This window comes from Ovis canadensis, chromosome 6 (assembly GCF_042477335.2).
Source record: "Ovis canadensis isolate MfBH-ARS-UI-01 breed Bighorn chromosome 6, ARS-UI_OviCan_v2, whole genome shotgun sequence".
NCBI lineage: Eukaryota > Metazoa > Chordata > Mammalia > Artiodactyla > Bovidae > Ovis > Ovis canadensis.
The window spans coordinates 83689433-83711629 of record NC_091250.1 but is presented as its reverse complement, the minus strand read 5'-3'; the positions used below and the strand labels follow the sequence as shown (position 1 = coordinate 83711629).

The 22197-nt window shown below is 37.2% G+C and overlaps 1 protein-coding gene across 11 annotated transcripts in view; it reads left to right on the top strand.

Moving 5' to 3' along the window:
- FRYL (FRY like transcription coactivator) overlaps positions 1 to 22197 on the top strand; it is a 260551-nt gene that overhangs the window by 105613 nt on the left and 132741 nt on the right. For all 11 annotated transcript variants that reach the window (XR_011257763.1, XR_011257764.1, XM_069594063.1 and 8 more), the window contains one exon: positions 15186 to 15385. Coding sequence is in view for 9 of the 11 variants with exons in the window: in XM_069594063.1 (XP_069450164.1) it covers positions 15266 to 15385 (120 nt within the window). In the remaining 2 variants the exon portion in view is untranslated. The remainder of the gene's footprint in view (positions 1 to 15185; positions 15386 to 22197) is intronic.

The window sequence follows — 22197 nt, the reverse complement described above, 5'->3', positions numbered from 1 at the left end:
GATGCATGTGTGGGAGCAGGAAGTATATGGGTTGTCTCTGTACCTTCCTCTCAATTTAGCTGTGAGCCTAAAAACTGCTCTTTAAAAAATTGTTCTAAAAAAAAAAAGATGAAAATTCACATAAAGTTTTGAACCATTCTTATTGTAGGGAGACTGTGGGAGAAAAGAAAATGATGATTCCAGTAAAATGGCTTTAGTAATAGTCTTGAAAGTAAGGTTAGTGGTGCATTTTTTTGCAGAGTACAGAGGCCCTGCGTTGCGATGTTTGATATATAAGGACCTGTGTGTGTGTGTTCTCAGTCGCTTTCAGTTCAGTTCAGTCGCTCAGTCGTGTCCGACTCTTTGCGACCACATGAATCGCAGCACGCCAGGCCTCCCTGTCCATCACCAGCTCCTGGAGTTCACTCAGACTCACGTCCATTGAGTCATCCAGCCATCTCATCTTCTGTCGTCCCCTTCTCCTCCTGCCCCCAATCCCTCCCAGCATCAGAGTCTTTTCCAATGAGTCAACTCTTCGCATGGGGTGGCCCAAGTACTGGAGTTTCAGCTTTAGCATCATTCCTTCCAAAGAAATCCCAGGGCTGATCTCCTTGTTGTGTCCAATTCTTTGTGACCCCATGGACTGAAGCCTGCCAGGCTCCTATGTCCATGGGATTTTCCTGGCAAGAATACTGAACCCCAACCCAGGGATCGAACCCATGTCTCTTGCAGTCTCCTGCATTGTAGGCAAATTCTTTACCTCTGAGTTACCAGCAAAGCTCATATAAGGGCCCTTGTGTTGTTTAAAGTGTTACTTGCTCAGTTGTGTCTGACTCTTTGCTACCCCATGGACTGTAGCCCACCAGACCCTCTGTCCTGGGATTTTCCAGGCAAGAGTACTGGAGTGGGGTTGCCATTCCTTTCTCCAGGGGATCTTTCCAACCCAGGGATCGAACTCAGGTTTCCTACATTACAGGCAGATTCTTTACTGTCTGAGCTACCACGGTCTCTGTATATAAAGGCCTCTGCTCAGTCGCTCAGTCATGTCTGACTGTTATCCCGTGGACTGCAGCCTGCCAGGCTCCTCCATCCATGGTATTTTCCAGGAAAGAATACTGGAGTGGGTTGCCATTTCCTTCTCTAATATAAAGGCCTAGTCTGGTTCAAATATGGGCTTCCTAGGAGGTGCTGGTGTTAAAGAACCTACCTCCCAGTGCAAGAGACATAACAGATGTGGGTTCAATACCTGGATGGGGAGGATCCCCTGGAGGAGGGCATGGCAATCCACTCTGGTATTGTTGCCTGCAGAATCCCATGGACAGAGGAGCCTGGTGGGCTACAGTCCATAGGATCTTAAAGAGTCGAACATGACTGAAGCAACTTAGAAGGCAGGCGCACACACATGGTTCAAATATAAAGTAGTCCCTTTGGCTGCTATATGAAGTTGATATTTCATCAGCTAAGAGGCAGGGATGACTGTGAAGGAAGACTTTTAAGGAGTTTACGTAGACTATTATTAGGACCTGAACTTAATTCAGTTATGCAAAAAGTTCAGCTATGCAGAAAAAGGAAGTGGGGATTACTTTTAGTAGTCATGGTATTTGATGGCTAGACTAGATATGAAATATAGGGCACAGGGAGAAATCAGTGATAACTCTTTAAGTTTAGATCACTGAAACTTTATTCTTTGAAATCACAGATAATGAAAGGCAAGGATTGATTGGCCACCGAGATATGTGGTTTAGGTCATGGACAGTGAGTAAAGTGAAGAGACTGAAAGCTGAGAGGAAAATCAGTTTAAGATTTCTAGTATGAATTGAGAGAACTGTAGATAACTTTTTAAAATTAGATTTTTTATTTGTCCTATGAATGATCCTTTTCTCTGCTCCCTAGAGCTCTGCCCCTGACATGCATTCATCTAACTCTGATGGATGTTGTTTGTGATATTATATGTTTCCTTGTTTATGGTGTTTTTGAAACTTTTTATCATCAAAATTAGTTTTAAATAAAATCATTGTGTAGAACCAGTGTTCTGCTTTGGAAGAATAGTGAAAGGCAGTGGTTTTCACCCTGGCTACTTCCTCGATGGTTCAGCTGGTAAAGAATCTGCCTGCAATGTAGGAGACGCAGGTTTGATCCCTGGGTCAGGAAGATTCCCTGGAGGAGCGCATGGCAACCCACTCCAGTATTCTTGCCTGGAGAATCTCCATGGACAGAGGAACTTGGTGGTTTACAGTCCATGGAGTCACAAAGAGTTGGACATGACTGAGCAACTAAGCGCAGCAAAAGAGTCACGTTGGGGAGTTTTCAGAAACATACAGATGCCTGGATCTCCCTCTAGAGAGTTTGATTCTGATTTAAGGAATTGCCAGAGAAGGCCAGCAAAGACCGCCATCAGGTCAGGAAATCCTGACTTTGCCAGAATGCTGAGAGTGGATGTGAAATCTTTCTCAAGGGGCAGAATTGTTATAAACAGTCTTCTGACAGAGACAAGCTCCTACATGTGCCAATTTACTAATTTACAATGAGAAATATGCCAAGTGAAAGAACGTTAATGCTGGAGCTGGCAGACCGACTGTTCTTTGCTCTGCTTGTGGGGTAGGTCATACAAAGTTAAACTGTAATCAGGAAGTTGCATGGAGAGCCTAAAGATCAAAGAAATTTATTATCTGCCCAGGCTCTGCTATAGGGGCCAGAACACTCATCCTTTGTCCACCCTACTTGACTGTTGAACAGGACTTTCCCATCAGCAATGTGTTGTGTTAATTTCCTTGTACCTTTTCAGCTATACATCCAATTATTCTTTTTAATATTTGCCCCAAATTTAATGTTTGTGTATAAAGTGAAAGCTCACTGCAAGTTTAATTTTCATTTTCTCGCCAGTACAAAGTCTGAATATTTTTTTCATGTTTGTTGTCTTTTTAGACTGCTTCTTATGAGAGTTATCTAATTACATCTTTTGCCATTTTTTTCTCTGTTGCCTTGTCTTTCTATTGTAAATTTGTAAGAAGTCTTTGAATATTTTATACTTTCTGTCATCTACATCCTACTTTCCCCCCAACTTTTGTCCTTTCTTGTTTATGGTATCATTTCCTTATAAATATTTTAAAATTTTCTTTGGTCGAAGGCATTCTTTTTAAATAATTTGGGCCTTCTATCTTCACTAAATTCTCCTCTTTCCTGGATTATGCATGTTGACTTTGAATTTTTTTTCTAAGACTTTAAAACATTTTTACTTCATATCCATCTAGAATTTGGTCTTTGAATATATTATATTTATTTTTCTGCAGACAAGTAGCAAGATATTCCAAAATTATTACTAAATAAATCACCTCTTTTCTTCTACTTTTGCTATGTTGAATTCTTTTCCTGAAATTTTGGCGAGGTTCTCCAATCTTTTATATTAATCTGGATTATGTACATTTAATATTCACTGAGTTAATTACTTTTACATAACATTCTGATATAATTATATGTAGATAGATATATTTTACCTATTTTACCAAGTTTTTTTAAATTTAGTTATATTTGATGTACAATATTACACAAGTTACAGGTGTACAATATAGTGATTCACGATTTTTAAAGGTTGACTCCATTTATAGTTATACTATATTGGGTATCGGAGAAGGCAATGGCACCCCACTGCAGTACTCTTGCCTGGAAAATCCAGTGGATGGAGGAGCCTGGTTGGCTGTAGTCCATGGGGTCGCTAAGAGTCAGATATGACTGAGCGACTTCACTTTCACTTTTCACTTTCATGCATTGGAGAAGGACATGGCACCCCACTCCAGTACTCTTGCCTGGAGAATCCCAGGGACGGGGGAGCCTGGTGGGCTGCCGTCTATGCGGTCGCACAGAGTCAGACACGACTGCAGTGACTTAGCAGCATATTGGGTATATTCCCTGTGTCGTACAGTGTATCCTTGTAATTTATTTATACAAAACAGTTTTTCCTTCTTAATCCCCTGCCACTGTATTACTCCTCTCCTCTTCCCTGCCCTGTTGAAAATCACTAGTTCTCTATATCTATGAATCTGCTTCTTTTTCATTAGTTAGTTGTATTTTAGATACCACATATGTTATATTATTCAGTATTTGTCTTCCTCTGTCTGGCTTGCTTCACTTAGCACTATGTCCTCCAGGTCCATCCATGTCGTTACAAATGTAAAATTTCATTCTTTTTTAAGATTAAATAGTATTCCACATACACGGACATACATATATGCCACGTCTTCTTTATCCATGCACCTGTTGATGGACACTTAGAGGGCACCTGCCGTGCCCTCTTCCTGGCCATCTTCCCAACCCAGGGATTGAAACTGCATTGCATCTCATTATGGAGAAGGAAATGGCAGCCCACTCCAGTATTGCCTGGAGAATCCTGTGGACGGAGGAGTTGCACAGAGGTGGACACGACTGAAGTGACTTAGCGTGCATGCATGCATTGGAGAAGGAAATGGCAGCCCACTCCAGTATTCTTGCCTGGAGAACCCCAGGGACAGAGGAGCCTGGTGGGCTGCCGTCTGTGGGGTCGCACAGAGTCAGACACGACTGAAGCGACTTAGCAGCAGCAGCAGCAGCATGTCTCCTGCATTAGCAGTCAGGTTCTTTACCGCTAGCACCACCGAGGAAGCCCTCCTCCTATTGTTCAGTGGCTCATCTGTGTCCAACTCTTTGTGACCCCATGGAATGCAGCACGCCAGGCTTCCCTGTCCTTCACCATCTAGTATACTCTAAGATAATTTTATCTAATACAACCTAAATAAAATTGTACTGAAATCTTAATTCAAATTGTATGAATATATTTTCTGGGAATTGACACTTAAAAGAATAAATGCTTTTATCCGTAAGTTTGTCCTTACCTTTGTTCAGGTCTTCTTTTTATGTTAAGAACTTCTTATTGTTTCCTCTATGTAAGTCCTATGCTTCTTTATTAAATTTATACCTATGTATTGTATATTTGTGAGTAAGTTTTTATCCATTTTCATTTCTACATGATAATTGCTAGTTAATAAATTTCATATCTTCTTTCTCAATATTTATAATAATGATTTCATTTTATTATGTTATTGCATTTACTTATTATCCTGTAAACTTTAGAACAGTAGTGAATGGTAAGGCAAGAATCAGCATCTTTGTTTAGTTTCTATTTTAATTGAAATAGATTTGGTGGTTTGAAATCTATAATGATATTTCCTGCTGGTGTATGGTAAATATTTTGTTCCTTTTGTCTCTGCTGGATACCAGTAAATTTCTTTGTCAGCTAATAAAGTGTGTGGGCCATACAGCTATATGACTGTTGTAAAGTGTAATCCCAAGAGTGATGGAAGGAAATGCAGGCTCCGTGAGCCTTTCTTAGTTAGCAACCAATTAAAATATTAAGAGAAAGTCTGTTTTTTCTTGGTCTCTTTACATCTTATCAGCCTCAAGGGTATAAAGAACTCAGCCCAACTGTTTAGATTCTGCTCGCTTTCTTGTAAGTCGAAGAAAAACAGGTACAAAACCATATGTAGTTATTTACCTCTCCCAGGCCCTGGGTCTAGGTACGTTTACTGGATGAAACAACTGGGTATGTTTACTGTAGGATTCTGGTATTCATATACATTAGGTTAGCAGAAAGTTTGCTTGGGTTTTTCCATGAGCTGAATGAACTTTTTGGCCAACCCAATATTTTTACTTTACGGCTGTGCTGTGGTAGTGCCCAAGCTTACGTCTGGCCAGAGGAGAGTTTGCCACTGTGGGTTTTTCACTGGCAGTGAAAACTTTTATGGGCAGAAGAACGGAGAACAAAAATGAAAACAACTTTTTTTGTTGCTTCTGATACCATACCCACAGTTGAGCTAAAACTCATTCATTTTTGGAGGGGGGAGCAAAGCTTAGAGAGCTTCAATATTTTGACCAAGGTTATAATGACACTCAGTAGCCAAATCAAGTCTAGGGCTCTCATCTTCTGACTCTTAGATCCATACATATTTTTAAAATACTACGTTATTACTAGATTTATAGAACAGTTTCCTAGCCAAGATTCTGATTGTTCAAAAATAATAACCACAGGGAGTTTCTGGCTGAGTAATGGATTATTTAGATAATCGGTCATTTTTCTTCATCTTTATAGTAAACAATATTTCTGTGGTAGATTTAAAGTAAAAAAAAAAAAAGTTGGAAATGTGCCAAAGATGTCATAGGAACTTCTATGTTTAGAAATTGTTTTTGATGGGAATTGTTTAGCCTAGGATAAATAAACATTTTATGAACAGCTGTCCAAAGAACAAGCAAAAGTCTTATTTTTCCTCTCCATTGAAATTCATCCAGAAGCAAAATCTTTGGATTGAGTGATGAGGAAAATAATTTCATTTACAGAGAATAGACAAAGTATTTAGAAACAGAAGAATTGGAGAGTTTCTCCTATGAAGCAAAATAGACATTTTTCTTTGGGTTCATGAAAGAAGACAAATTAGTAAGGGTATGCCAGGTTCTAGATAAGAAGTTAATTAAGGTGTCAGTTGTCTTCTAATTATTTTGTGAAGGTTTGTATAAACTTGGAAGTATAAGTAAATGACAGTAAATGATAAATTCCTGAAGATAATGAGTAAACCAGGAGTATTTGTTTCCAACAGATAATAAAACCTATTATAAAGCTACAATAATGAAAAGAATGATACTGATACAAAACTGATTGTTGATGAGCAAAATGGAAAGCATATTTGAGTATGAATTTAGTTTATGATAGTGAAAATTAGGGACAAAATTTTAGTAAAGATACTGAGAAGAACCAATTAAATGTTAAGGGAAAACTTTAAAATCTTTATTGTGTAACACCTCAAATAAGTTCCAGTTGGACAGATTTAAATGGAGTAAATGAGACTAAAAGAGAGTTAAAAGTAAATAGTGGTAAATATATGTCTGATCAAAATGGGAATACTTTTTTTTAGCCTATTTTATGTAAATGAATTTGAAGATGCAACAATATTTGACTTGGGATAGTTATTCTAAGCAAATAGTACATTAATAATACAGACTTTTAAGGAGGAAAAATGGATATATCAAAATCTGGCAGTTTTAGAGGACATAAAACCACTGATCTGCAAGTTCTTAAACTGAGGACTGAAGTTCACATTCCATCCACATGGAACAATCGACTTTAATTAGAAGGCAGTTTCCTTGTTGTATGTGAACAATAACTTGATGTGATGTTTTGGGTCTAGTTCCTTCCAGGAATTTTACCAGCTGGTTGATAAATTATTGATGGCTTGAAATCATCCATAAATGGGAGTGATTAAACAATGGAAATTAGCAAATGCTACAAATCAGGACTTTTTTTTTTTTTAAAGAGGGCCATTTACCAGCTTATCACTTGAAATAGGATTTGGTTTGTTAGCATAAAATAAGATACTAAGCAAAATGTCTTAATAAATATTAAATAATGTCTCCAAAATCATCAGCGAATGGTGTCTGGTGTGAGGTTCTTTCATTTATGAAGGAATTTTGAGGTATACGTTCCTTGCCTTTGGCTAAGTTGATTTCCCTTGTGGCCCCGATGGTAAAGAATCTGCCTGCAGTGTAGGAGACTGAGGTTCGATCCCTGGGTTGGGAAGATCTCCTAGAGAAGGAAATGGCAACCCACTCCAGTATTCTTGCCTGGAGAATTCCATGGGCAGAGGAGCCAGACGGCTTACAGTTCATGGGGTCACAAAGAGTTGGACACGACTGAGTGACTAACACTTTCACTTTCCTTGCCTTATGTAGCAAATTGTGTTTGTGCCCTGAAGCCATCATATGATATTTTCATAATTTATCTCTTAACATGTTCAACATGCACATTATTTATATTTTCTTTTTTCCTCTTCAGAAATAATTGCTTTCAAATGTACAGTTTTGCTTTGGATAATTGGTAGAAAGATACACGAATCCAACTGGTCTCCCCAAAAGTTGAAATTTTCATTTATTCCCTAATACTGATTCTGCTACCTTTGTCTCTATGTTCAGTTTGTCTACCATGTAACCTGATTTGTGTTTTTGATATTTTAGTTTAATTGACTTAAAAACTGTTTTGCTCCTTTTTTTCCTCTTAGCTCAATCCAAATACATTTTTGTTTTAAGCTTTGGCTTGGGCTGTTGTTTATTGTGGCTCTTCCCAGGCACCTTTGGTTCTAGCTGACAGGAATAGAATAGGCCTTTCTTTCTTTTCTGAAAAATTAATAGACTTTTTTATAAAGAGCAGTTTCAAGTTTATAGAAATTTGAGCAGAAAGTACAGAGAGTTCCCATGTACCTCTTTCTCCTGCCCTCCCTGCTCTGCCCATTTTCCCTCCTGTTGACACTTTACATTAATGTGATACATTTGTTAAAATTGATGGACCTACAGGGACACATCATAATCACCCAAAGCCCATAGTTAACAGCTTCAGTCTTGGTGTTTTGCTTTATATGGGCTTTGACAATGTATAATGACATGTGTCCAGCATTGCAGTATCATATAGACTAGTACCATGCTCCTAAAAATCCTCTGTGTTCCACCTATTTATCCTGCCCTCCCTCCAACCCCTGGCAGTCACTCATCTAAGTTGTCTCCATAGTCTTGCCTTTTCTAGAATGTCAAATAGTTTAAATCATACAGTTGGAATATAGCCTTTTCAGATTGGCCTCTTTCACTTAGTAACATGTATTTAAGTTTCCTCCACATCTTTTCATGGCGATGTAATTCATTTCATTTTAGCACTAAACAATATTCCATTGTCTAGATGTACCACAGTTTGCTTATTCATTCAGCTACTGAAGGACATCTTGGTTGCTTCCAAGTTTTGACAGTTACGAATAAAGCAACTACAACCATCTGCATGCAGGTTTTTGTGTATGTATGTTTTCAACTCCTTTGGGTAAATACAAAAGAGCACAGTTGCTGTGTTCTCTGATAAGAATATAATTTTGTGAGAATCCTTCAAACTGTCTTCCCTTTTATATTCTCACCAGTGATGACAGAGAGTTCCTATTGTCCCACAGGCTCACCACCATTTGTTGTTGTCACTGTTGTGGATTTTGATCACTAAGATAGGTGTGTAGTGCTGTTGGCTGAAAAAAGAAAAAAGTGCAGCCTAAAAACTGAGAATTGTGTTTTATTTGGCAGACTTGCTGAGGACTTAGGCCTGGGAGGCAGATTCTCAGATAGCTTTGAAGGACTGCTTCTAAGAGGTAAAGGAGGAGTCAGGATATATATTAGAGTTTTTACAACAAAAAGCCAGGTAATCAGAACATCAAAAGTTTACTGTTAGTTAAAGAAAAGCAGACATCTGAAGTTAGTGAACTTAGCAGTTTTCTATGTATGGGAAGATGGAAGCGTCTGGGCTCACTGAAACCATTCCTTTGATATGGACCTTAATTACCTAGGGGCAGTATGCTGTTTTTCTCCATCCTGACTCTCCTCAGAGTGCACACGTGAGGGTGTCTGCAGTGGCTGATGGCTTCGTAACTACAACTTGCTTTGTTCACTGATGAGCAGGTGACATTTTTCATCCAGAGTGGTACCTCATCATTGTCTTTAATTTGCATTACTCTGAAGATGTATGGTGTGGAGCATCTTTTCATATGCTTACTTGTCATCTGTATGTCTTCTTTGGTGTGCAGTCTGTTCAAATGTTTTGTCTGTTTTAAAACTGGATAGTTTATCTTCTTATTGCATTTTAAGAATTGTTATATATTTTAGATGCCAAATACATGTTTTGCAAAGGTTTTCTCCCAGCCTGTGTATTTTCGTTCTGTTACCAATATCTTTTGCAGAGCTGAAGTTATTTTAATAAAGCTTCAGTTTATCAATTTTTCTTTCATGGGTCTTGCTTTTACTGTTGGATCTGTAAAGTCATCACCAAACCCAAGAACCGTTAGGTTTTCTCCTTAGAGTCTGGGAATTTTATTGTTTTGCATTTCACATTTAGATCTGTGATCCATTTTGAGTTAGTTTTTGTAAAAGATGTAGGTTCTGTGTCTAGATCTATTTATTTTTGTAGTATGCAAATGTCTGGTTATTCCAATACCTTTTGTTGAAAATTCTCTGTTTTCCACTGATTGAATTTGCTCCTTTGTCAGAGATTAGTTTCAGTTGACTCTGTTTGTGTGAGTCTATTCTAGGCTCTCTTTCTGTCCCACTGATGTCGTCACGTATTTTTCATTAGTAGCACACTGTCTTGTTCACTGTAGCATTAAAATAAGTCTTAAAGTTGAGTAGTGTCAGTCCTCCAACTTTGTTCTTCAGTATTGTGTTGGCTATTCTGAGTTATTTGCCTCTTCATGTAAATTTCAGTCAGTTTGTTGATAGCCACAAAATATCTTGCTGGGAGAGGCTTGCTTTTTAAACTAAGAGTTTTGCTTTTGTCTTTTAAAATAGATATTTTTGACTTTTGGTCTTGTTCAAAGGCCATTTACCTTATACCTTTTCCTTCTTAGGTCATCATCGATGTGTTTATTATTAACAATATAAGTAAATAATTATTATAATAAGAAATTGTGTGGTATTTTGTTACTTTTCTGTATTATATAAATCTCTACATAAATATGTATGTATAAGATTATGACCAAAGAGTAGTAATTTTTCTATCTAAAGACCTGGCCTTGGGCGTGAGGGTGCTGCATGCAATTTTCATGGACTCCACTGGGGTCTTTTAAAACTACATCTACTCACCCCTACTCATCTTTTTTAGGGCAGCTCAATCACTGAGAGTCACTGAATTTAGACGGAGTTATTGTATGGAGTCGGGGAAGGCAATGGCACCCCACTCCAGTACTCCTGCCTGGAGAATCCCAGGGACAGAGGAGCCTGGTAGGCTGTAGTCCATGGGGTCTCGAAGAGTCGGACATGCCTGAGCGACTTCACTTTCCTGCATTGGAAAAGGAAATGGCAACCCACTCCAGTGTTCTTGCCTGGAGAATCCCAGGGACAGGGGACCCCTGGTGGGCTGCCATCTGTGGGGTCGCACAGAGTTGGACACAATTGAAGTGACTTAGCAGCAGCAGCATTGTATAGAGTGTTGCATGTAAGAATATAACAGAGGCAGAAAACAACAAGAACCACTGCTATAAAGTAATGAAATCAAATGTGATTCAACTTAGGGTTTTTGTGTCTCTTCTCACATGTCTGTTCTCCTTCATTGAATTTAAATTTATCCTATAAGGGAATAGGAGACTCATGAGCATGAAGAAGGTAATTTTTTTTTTTTTATGAAACATGCTAAGTACAATGTTATACAGAGCTCACTGTCTAAAAATACCAAACTTCCCTGGTGGTCCAGTAGGTTGAAAATCTTCCTGCCAATTCAGGGGATATGGGTTCGATCCTTGTCCCGTGGAAGATTCCACATTCCTTGGAGCAACTAAGCCCATATACCACAGCTACTGAAGCCTGAGCTCCTAGAGCCCCTGCTCTGCAATGAAAAGCCACTGCAATGAGAAACCCTTGCATTGCAACTAGAGAAAGCCTGCACACAGCAACAAAGACCCAGCACAATCATACAAATAAATAAATACTTTTCAAAGTGCCATATTTACATTTTATTTGCACCTTATCTATGAGAATGGAGAAGGAAAAGGCTACCCTCTCCAGTATTCTGGCCTGGAGAATTCCATGGACTGTATATCCATGGAGTCGCAGAGTCAGACACAACTGAGCGACTTTCACACATATCTATGAGAAAGAGTACACAGGCTAGCTTTTAATTTTTATATCTTATTTTATATGTTAATCACTCAGGTCTTTTTTTATTATCAGAGTTTAATAGATTTATATTCCAAGGATGTTTAATACGACATTGGGTTTTTACAACTTATAATTCAATGCCTGAATTGTGTTAAGAATTACACTCTTGACAGTTACGTCATTATTCTCTAGTTCAGTTCAGTTCAGTTCAATCACTCAGTCGTGTCCGACTCTTTGCGACCCCATGAATCGCAGCACGCCAGGCCTCCCTGTCCATCACCAACTCCCGGAGTTCACTCAGATTCACGTCCATCAAGTCCGTGATGCCATCCAGCCATCTCATCCTCTGTCCTCCCCTTCTCCTCCTGCCCCCAATCCCTCCCAGCATCAGAGTCTTTTCCAGTGAGTCAACTCTTCGCATGAGGTAGCCAAAGTACTGGAGTTTCAGCTTTAGCATCATTCCTTCTCTAGTAGACATATGTAAAATTTTCAAAAAACTTTAATAGCATGTAGAGAAATAGTACTATTTAGCTTCATAAAATATTTGACTCAAGCAGTCTGGTGACATCAGGTTAATCTAGTTATGTAGTAACTAACCTTCCTAACCCTGCTTAGAGTGACTATCCCTTTTTCTTAACTATTAGCAGAATATGAGAAAAATTCACATATCTTAGCCAAGCTGAACATTGTAGTGAAATACACAATTGGGGGAAACCATTTTGGTACATAAAAAAAGTTATCTAATTTTTATTTATTTTAAAAATATCAGTGAAGTTATATATTGTTTTCATGGTTATTGGCTTGTTTTATCTTTTGTAGCTTGTTTCTTCATCTTTTTTGTCCAGGTTTCAGTTCGGGTGTGGGTCTTTTTCTAACTGATTTCATTTTGAGGTAAAACTGATTAACTCTTAAACACTAAAAATCTGATTTTTCTTTCAAGTTGAAGTATTTTGATGTTAGAATGTAATGCAGATATTTGGAAGATAGACCTTTACTTGGAAGATAAATGCAAGTTTCCCTGAAACTTCTGGTTGTATTGGCAAACGTCTTGAAAATGCAATTATGATACCTAGGGATATTTATTTATGGTTAACTTATGTTTATGCTTTTTAGGAAGTAGAAGACAGTAATGATGAGTTATTTGAGTGATCATTTTAATTAAAGTTTTTCTTTTAGAGAAGACTTTAAAAGTTAAAATCCATTAAAGTTATACCTCATCAAAGTCTACAGTTCAAGTGCCAAGATCTATTATAGACTTCTTATTTAAAACATTTATTATAAAGTTAAAGCCAAAGAAACTTTGTAACTCACATATGACCTTATGAATCTTAATTACAGGAAAAGATATATTTTGCATCTACTACCATAAGTCAAAAATTTTAAAATGTTTTACCCTCATTTTTATTCCTAAAATGTAGATTAAAATTCTAGAAACTGAGTAGCCTTTTTGACTATTTTATGATTCTCTACAGCTATCCAACATAATGTGGATATAAAATATAAAATATTCTTAATGATCCAAAATAAAATGTTTAAATTTAAGATCTTCTTTCCCCATGGTGACATTTGTTAACACATTCTCTCCTTTATAATATGCAGTGTTGGATCGTGAAACAGAGTAAACACGTCATTGTTTAAAATAAATAGCATACACTGTGTTCAAAGGACTGTGAATTTTATTTTGAACTCTTTTATATGATTTTAGTTCTAGAATACAATATATATTTTAATTTATTTTATATGCAATATTAATTGTTTAGAATAGTCTTTAGATTATTATTATTTTGAAAATTTAAGCATCATGCATGACTAATTCATAATCTTACCATTGGAGGACAATATTCTGTACTATGCAAAAATAAGTAAATGTAGATAATGGATAGGACATGAAAGTAAGCCATTCTTTGGCATTTATAAGTTCAGTCTTTCAAAAATATTTATTTTTTAAATTTGCAAATGATTTTTTTCCGAAGTGACTGCCCTCACCTGATTTTATATTACTTTCTAGAATTTTCTTTTGGAGTTACCACAGTCACTTCAGATATCTTGACATATGTTATGTTTGGTAGAGTAGGTTTTTTTGTTTTTTTAGTTGACAGAACAATTTCTTATGAGTTGGGAATGTATTTCTTTAGATTAAATTTATTGTCCTATGATTATGTAACACACACATGAACAGAAAGTGTTTGAAAAATTGTGTTCTGCTTCCTATTTCAAGGAGGGAGTAATTTCTAGGACAGCGTATTGAAAGCGCAGTCTCTGGAGATCAGGTCAGGGTAGAGAAGTACATTTCTTACAGGTTTCTCCATGGATTTTCTAGGCCAAAGGGGTTGTCACAAGCTGAAGTTAGAGAATGGGAAGGTCTGTTTGATGCAGCAGGTGGGAAGATCAAGGCAACTGGAGAAACTAGATAAAAGCCAGGTAGGCTGCCCAGGCATCAGGAAAACAGAACAGCTGCTCTTCTTAATGTCACACTTGGTTCGAGGTACTGTTTGCCAGGCACAATGTCATCTTGATCTCTCTTTTGAATGATTCAAAGAAAAGTCCTATGAGTCGTCGTTAATTGCTTGCCCTCCTGTCAGTAGCAAGTCCACTAACATCTGACAGACCCTTCTGTTCTGTGCCATCATCATCCTCTTAGCCCAAGCTGTGATCATCTCACCCGGATTTTTTGTAGTGGCTCCCCCGATTCTACGTTTGCCTTCATCTAATTCATTCTCCAGAGGAGCCAGGAATCTTTTAAAGAGAAGCCAGATCCTCTTCCTCTCCAAGTCATCACTTTGCACTGAATTTTAATTGTATTTAGAGTAATATCCATTTTCCTTATAGAGCTCTAAAACTTTGGTCTCTGACTAATGCTTCTAACTTCATCTCACATTGGCTTCCACCCCTGCTCCATCCCTTAAGCTTCAGCCATACTGGTCCTTCTTTTGTTTTTCAAACATTCAACTCAACTTTGTAATTTCTGTTCCTGGTGCTTTGCCTTGCTTCTTCTTTTTCAAAATTTAGATGTGAGTTCAAATGTAGTTCGCTTTTTCAAATGTGTTTCCGGAGCATTCTCGCCAAAATAGTGTATTTTAACTTAACACAATTTGCATTTTATTTATTCACACATATTTCCTTCGTTGCATACAACTTTGTTTAGAATTCATTCATTCATCCACTACATATGTGTTGTATCCCCAGTATGTACCAGGCATTGTTCTAAGCACTTGGGATTCATCAGTGAACAAAAAAGACAAAAGAGATTCTCTGAACATATAGAATTCACAACAGCAAGGTGAGGAGAAAAATAGCACATAATAAATAGTACATAATAAACATGATATATAATGAAGTTATAGTTATGTTGGGCAGTATGTTAGAAGGCAACAAGTGTAATAGAAAAAATAGAGTCTGGTAATACAGATTGGGAGATCTGGTTGGGGTGTAGGGGCAGGATGCATATTAAACCAGGTGGTTATGGTTGGCCTAATTGAGTTGATTATTAAAGTAGAGTTCTTTTGTTTCTTTTCTTTTAGCTTCAGCACCAGTCAGCAAAGTGAATAAGTACTGCACTTCTTCCAACTCTCATTCCACTTTGGGGAAAAAGAATATCATCATGTCAAGCATTACAATTGACCCAGATGTCAAGCCTGGTGAATATGTCATCAAGAGCCTCTTTGCAGAATTTGCTGTTCAAGCTGAAAAGAAAATTGAAGTTGTAATGGCTGAACCCTTGGTGAGTAGAGCTGACCTATAAACCTGAAATATTTTCTTGCCTTAACCATTATATTATAGATTTTCCAAAGAAAATAACATAGTTGAAAAATATTAAAGGAAGCCAATCTGAAAGGTATATACTGTATAATTCCAGCTATATGACATTCTGGAAAAGACAAAGCTATGGAGACAGTAAAAGATCAGTGGTTGCCAGAGGTTGGGCAGGGGTAGAGGTGGGATGAATAGGCAGACACAGGATTTTTAGGGTAGTGAATATGTCCTGTATGATACTGTAATGGTGATACACATCGTCATAGGGTTATCCAGACCCACCTGTTGTGAGCCATAGTGCAGTCTATAGAGTTTGCGTCATTAGGATGTGTCAGTTATGAAACGCCCCTCTAGTGCACATGTTGATAATGGTAGGGGCTGTGCATGTGTGGGCACAGGGGAATACAGTAAATCCATTCTTCTGCTCAGTTTCACTGTGAACCTAAAACTACTCTAAAAAATAGTGTCTTTAAGAAAAATTAAGGGATAGGTGATAATAAGTGTTCATCTAAAAAGCTGTAGTGACTCTAGAATACACTTAGATGCGTTACTGCAGGTAACAAAAGAACAAAAATGATTTCACCAAGGGGAATTATTGAGACAGATAAAACATAAGAGAAAATGAAAGAAAATCTAAAATATTCGGTGAGTTGGTGATATGACAATAGCCAAACTTAGAACAAGTAAACAGCTTTGAATTTACAGTACATGAGGATACTTAAAAGCATGAGGAGCTCTACTTATGGTGAGGAAGAAGGAAGGAAAGAAAACAAGAACAAGGGTTTGGGTTGGATTCTAAAGAATTGTGATGACTGTTTAATGATAGATATACAGTGGTTGGACAACAAGGAGAATAGATGAAAGGCAGAGACTATTTAGCTGTTGTATAAATCCAGGCTGAAATGAAAAGAGTCTTGAATTAGGGCATTAGCAGTGGAAAAAAAGTGAGATAAATAACAAAAGCAGAATCAGTAGAATTCGATGCACAATTAAAATGGAATAGGTGTTTTGAGTGAACATGAAGGGTTAAAGATTTTTTGAAGTGTTCGAAAAGATGGTAGTGTGTGTACTTTGGTAAAGAAAACAAGAGTTTTATTGGGATAGTAAGGATGATTAAGATGTTTGTGTATGTTAAGCTTGAACTACTAGCAGTCTAGACCATGTGGAATTATTTGGCAGCTGGAAATTCTTTTGGGGAATTTGCAGGAAACATAGATTTTGGCATCATCCACATGAGGGTGATGATCGAAGCCAATATGGGAAAGAAACTATAGAATGGCATTATTATTGTCAAATAATAGACGCGGAGTACAGTGAACTCTGGGGAACAGGTTATTGGACTTGGAAATTAAATAGCCTGAGAACCGTTTCTGCAGGGTGAAGTAACTTTAGAAAGTAACTCTTGGGATTTGAAGGGAACGGATATGTGATGAATCAAGAGCATGTTGGTAGATTACAAGTTGGGTGGTGATAATGAAGATGGAAGTAGAGGATGTAAGAGCTGAAATGTATTTATTCCTTACATAACTGAATTAGAGATAGATGTTCACCACTGTTTTGAGACCCAGAGGGTCTGTTACTTGTCTGAGACCCAAAGCCAATAAGCTGCAGAGCAAAGAGTTAGGCTTAATACAACCTGCTGTCCTTTCTCAGAAGGAAGGAAGAAAGGAAGGGAAGAGAATAAAGATGACTTAAGAAAGGAGGGAAGAAGAAGGAAATACATGTTCTTAATTTTCTTAGTTAAGTAGGACTTACTGCTCATACTGTGATGGTCTGTGGGTGGGGTGCCTGGAAGCATCGAGTTTCTTTCTGATCTTTAAATAGAGGACACTACTCTGAGGAAAGCATCTGTGAAATCATGTATTTGAGGTTTAAGAAATAATAGTACATAAAAGATCACTAACTAAAATGTATATTTCAGAACTGTACATCTCATCATTAATATATTCAGTTTAGTCATTCCATGATTGCTTTCTGCGTTCAGTTCAGTCACTCAGTCGCGTCCGACTCTTTGCGATCTCATTAATCACAGCACGCCTGGCCTCCCTGTCCATCAATATTTATGCCAATGTATATATATATATACATGTATATATATATAATATATATATATATACATGTATATAATATAAAATTCTGTTTTAAAAATTTGGATTATGAGAGTTTATAGATATGAAATAGTGCTTATAAGGTTTAATTAGAAAGGTACTTACTCTATAAAATGTTATTTTCTTCATCCATGGTCTGTGAATTACATGTTAGATTGCTTTACTGGCCTACTTAAATAGCATATAGTCAGAAAGGAAACCACTTTTGAAAGATACATTTAAAAAAGGCTTATGGAGCATAATGATTATAGTTGATAATACTATATTGTTTAACTGAAAGTTGCTATGTACACCCGTGGCAGACTCATGCCAATGTATGGCAAAACCAATGCAGTAGTGTAAAGTAAAAAATAAATAAATAATAAAGAGCAAAAAAAAAAGAAAAAAAGTTGTGTTCTCACTAAAAACAAAAAAGAAAGAAATAAAAAGTGAATATGTGAGGTGATGGATGTTTTAATTAACTTGATAGTGGGAATCCTTTCAGAGTATATATGTATTTATCACTTTGTATACTTGAAATATATTAAACCTTTATTTACTCATATATCTCAACACAAACTTATAGAAAAGTAGAGATTATAGTATAGTAACCCCTCTAGACCCATCACTTGGCTTCACCAGTTTGCAGCATACACAGCACATTTTAAAAGCTCTTTTCCTATTTTATAAAATGTTTTATAAAAAGCATGATGTAGTATGGTCCTGACAGCTCTAAAATGTCTTATATTTTTAAAGGAATTTCAGTTTTGAAATATGAAAGTCTCGAGAGTAGCATAATTAAAAGAATGTGAGTGAAATTACCTACTTTGAACGAGTCTATAACACGGCAGTTTTATATCTTGCACTTTCCCACCAATGTAGTATTACTGACCTAACTCAGGGTCAGATTCTGTCGTGTTAGACCATTGCATTAGCCTTCTAGCCAATCAAGCAGTAGTCCATCACCGTTCCATTTTCCTTGTTCTCACCAAGCTGTCCCTCATCTACAGCCCAGATAGCAGGATTATCACCTTCTTGCTTTAGAATTCTTGCTCCCTTTTCATTCCCATGTATTAAATTCAAGTTCTTGGGGGAGTCATTTCAGCCTCTTCAAAGCTTTGTTATAGCTGGGATAATGTTTCTTGATTCTCCTATCCTGATGTACGCTGTGACAAAAGTATTGGCTTAAAAGTATCCTCTGTATATTCTGTTGTTCTGATGTGTTTGTTTTTATTTTTCTCTTGATCTAAAATGCTTTTAACTCCTCTGTTTTTAAACCTCTACTCATCCTTGCAGCTTCCCACATGTTCCTTCTAACATAGTGATCCTTGCTTAAGCTAAATGAATCTGTGTTTTACCATAGTAATTTTGTTCACACTCCTAGATTCTGACATTGTCATATTATGGTTTATTGTTTACATATTTATCTTTACTGATGTAAGCTACTTGATACCAGGTCTCTCTCTCCTCTTATACCTGCAGCACTGTCCTTGGTGGTAGGCTCTTAGTAAAAGTTTGTCATATAAATTGAACTTATTCTTGAGAACACTGCTGTGGCCTGCACCCTTATTTTCCTTCTCACAAAGCATAGTATCATTGTGTTAGACAGAGCTTCTAATATTTCTTTCAGAATAGACTGATGCTGACTGTATTTTATTCGTTCACTTAATAGTTCACTTCAGAAACACCCACTATGTAATTTCAAGTGAGGTTATTGAGTTATAGTGAGTAGTGCTCAGGATTCCATTAAAAAATAGGTGTTTCTACCCCATCATCACACTTAAGAGAGAAGAGACATTCCTTCCTTCTCCTTCTGACACCCCAGGAAAATACACAAATGTTGTAGACTCTGGCTGCTCAGGACAAACACTGGCTGAGAAAATCCCCGTCATATTTTATAGATTTTACCACCAACACTCCTATGTGTGCGTGCTAAGTTGCTTCAGTTATGTCCAACTCTGTGCAACCCCATGGACTGTAGCCCGCCAGGCTCCTCTGTAGATGGAATTCTCTAGGCAAGAATACTGGAGTGGGTTGCCATTTCCTCCTCCAGGGAATCTTCCCAACCCAGGGACTGAACCTGTGTCTCTTATATCTCCTGCACTGGCAGGCCGGTTCTTTACCATTTGTACCACCACATCCTATGTACCAGCGTAATTTCTTCCTGTCTAAATCAGATCTCTGCCAGCTCTGTTTCATTTATGTCCAAGTCTAAGTAGATGGTGTATCATCTACCCAGCATCACAATTAGATAAATGAAAATACATTTAATCTAAAATTGTCACAATGTTTTTATTATACCTCAGATGCGTTTATTATGATCCATTTGTTTTGAAATGTATTTTGTATCCTTTCCAGTAATAAACTGCTGTTCAAGATGACTCTCTTAAGTTCTCCAATGAAACTCTCATTCTGTTCTAAAGAAAATAGTATCAACACATTGTTACATACAAGGAGCCTAAGGTGTCTCATGGTCAGATGGACAGTAGGTTACATGGAAAGTTAGAAGCACCCACGTGAAAGAATTCTGTGAAAAAGAATTTAATCAACCACTAAAATGAGAGAACTGGCCTTTTCATTCTCATATTAGAACTCATAATAAAAGGAAATTAAGGAAGCTGAAAGATTCAGAGGTTAGCTGAGTTTGACTTCAGCCATGATTTCATTTTTATCTTGGAAGATTCGAAAAGGAAGGGCAACCATTGATTAAAATTTCAGCTTGTAAGCTATATAATCCAATACCTTAGGTTTCTTTATTCCTAAAAAGAGGTAGATCAATCCTGGGTAATTGATCCAAGCACATTTGTGCTTATTTGTCACTGTTATTAGATTGCCAGTGACCTATAAAGAAGATGGGGAAAAGGGCTTTAACCAATCACCTGCTAATATAGACTGTATGTATTTAGTTTAGGACCAGCATTTTTACAACTGTGCACTATCCACTGTTTTTTGATAGTATTAAATATCTTTGTATTTTAAAGAGTTTCTGGTCTTGCATTTTTCTTTTAGCTTCCCCCCTTCTCCTCACATGTTTATTGTTACATGGTATATATTATTTATTATGATTGAGGCACTGAACAGCTGATTGGAAGCCCCACCTTCATGGAGGGGCCTTTTTGACTGTGGTCTTTAGTGTGTAGTCATCTGAACCATCAATGTCAGCTCTTTAGCTGGGAGCTAGTCAGAATCTCCTGAGAGGGGTGCTTCAGTAGCCCAAATGAGAAGGTTTAGGCTTGGCTACTAACATTCAGGGGATATAGAGGCAGAAGATAACTGTGTGGTTTTTTTTTTTTAATATTTAGCATATACTTTTTCATTTAAGCGCCCTGTCTTCAGGATGATACCCTGTCTTCAAGTGTAGAATCTCCCAGCTGACATCTCTGTTTTGCTCTTTGCTAAGAAGGGCAATTCCTCTATGCGAAGGATGGAGAGACGGCCAACTTGCTAAGTAAGAGTGGGTGAAGGGAGTGAGAGGTAGGGTTTAAACTTTTCCTAAACATTCCACCAACCTCTTTTTTTTTTTTTTTTTTAGTTTTCTCTTTTTAATAAAAAGCCTATAAAACAGATCAATACAGTACCAGCCCTCTTATTTTTTAAATTTTTTTGGCTGCTCTGAGTCTCCATTGTGGCACACAGGCTTTTTCTCTAGTTGTGGCACATGGGTTTAGCTGCCCCGTGACATGTGGGATCTCAGATCCTCTACCAGGGATTGAACCTGTGTCCCTGCGTTGCAAGATGGATTCTTAACCACTGGACCGCCAGGGAAATCCCTCAACATTCTTATTTTAACTTCCCCTTCATCCACACTTTCATAGTACTGAAGTCCTCCAATTCCTGAGCCTTTGGGGAGTTCCAAGGTACTGACTGGATTATCTTTTCCTCACTTTGCATGGCAAGCTCAGTCCCTTCCCTCTGATTGTGACTCAAATGTCATCTTCTCAGTGGTCATTAGGAAGTCCCCACCTCCATTGCAGCTTCCCATCCTAAAGTCTAAGATAATGTGTATTTTCTTTGCTCTGTCATTGGACTTTTTAATCTACAATGATAGGGATTGTTTAGTAGGACAGAAGGCCATGTTTAGTTGCAGATTATTGAAATATTTCAGTATCATTGTTACACTGTCAAAATTTTTTCAGTAAGCCCTCTTGCTTTTCCTGGAAGCTACATGTTGCTGCTGGTACTCTGCACACAAATACTAGTTAAAGGGTCAAATTAGAGTTTAAGGGATTGTGAACTTTAGATTCATTATTAATATATTCTATTATTTTAAAATAATGACATTATAAAAAGTGAAAGTAGTTTTAAAGGTTATGTAATAACAATAGTGATCCTTTCATTTTTTTATCAAGGTAATCACTGTCTATAGTGTTAGTTTACTATTTTTCATGTCTTTTATTTATCAATCTCTGTAGCACTTTCCACCTGTAAAAAAGAAAAAAAAAACACAGCCATGAGATTTTATATACGTATATTTTTTCTGTACCTATTTCTACTTAAAAAAATCAGAGATTGTTCTGTTGTCAGCCCATATGTATTTGTCTCATTCTTTCTAACAGTTGAATACTACTTCACTTAGAGAAAGTACTATAAATTTTCTTATACCACTCTCTATGGATAAGCTGTTTGGGACTTAACCCAATTTGAGATCACTGCAAAAAAAGATAGTGTTAGTTGCTCAGTCCTGTCCCACTCT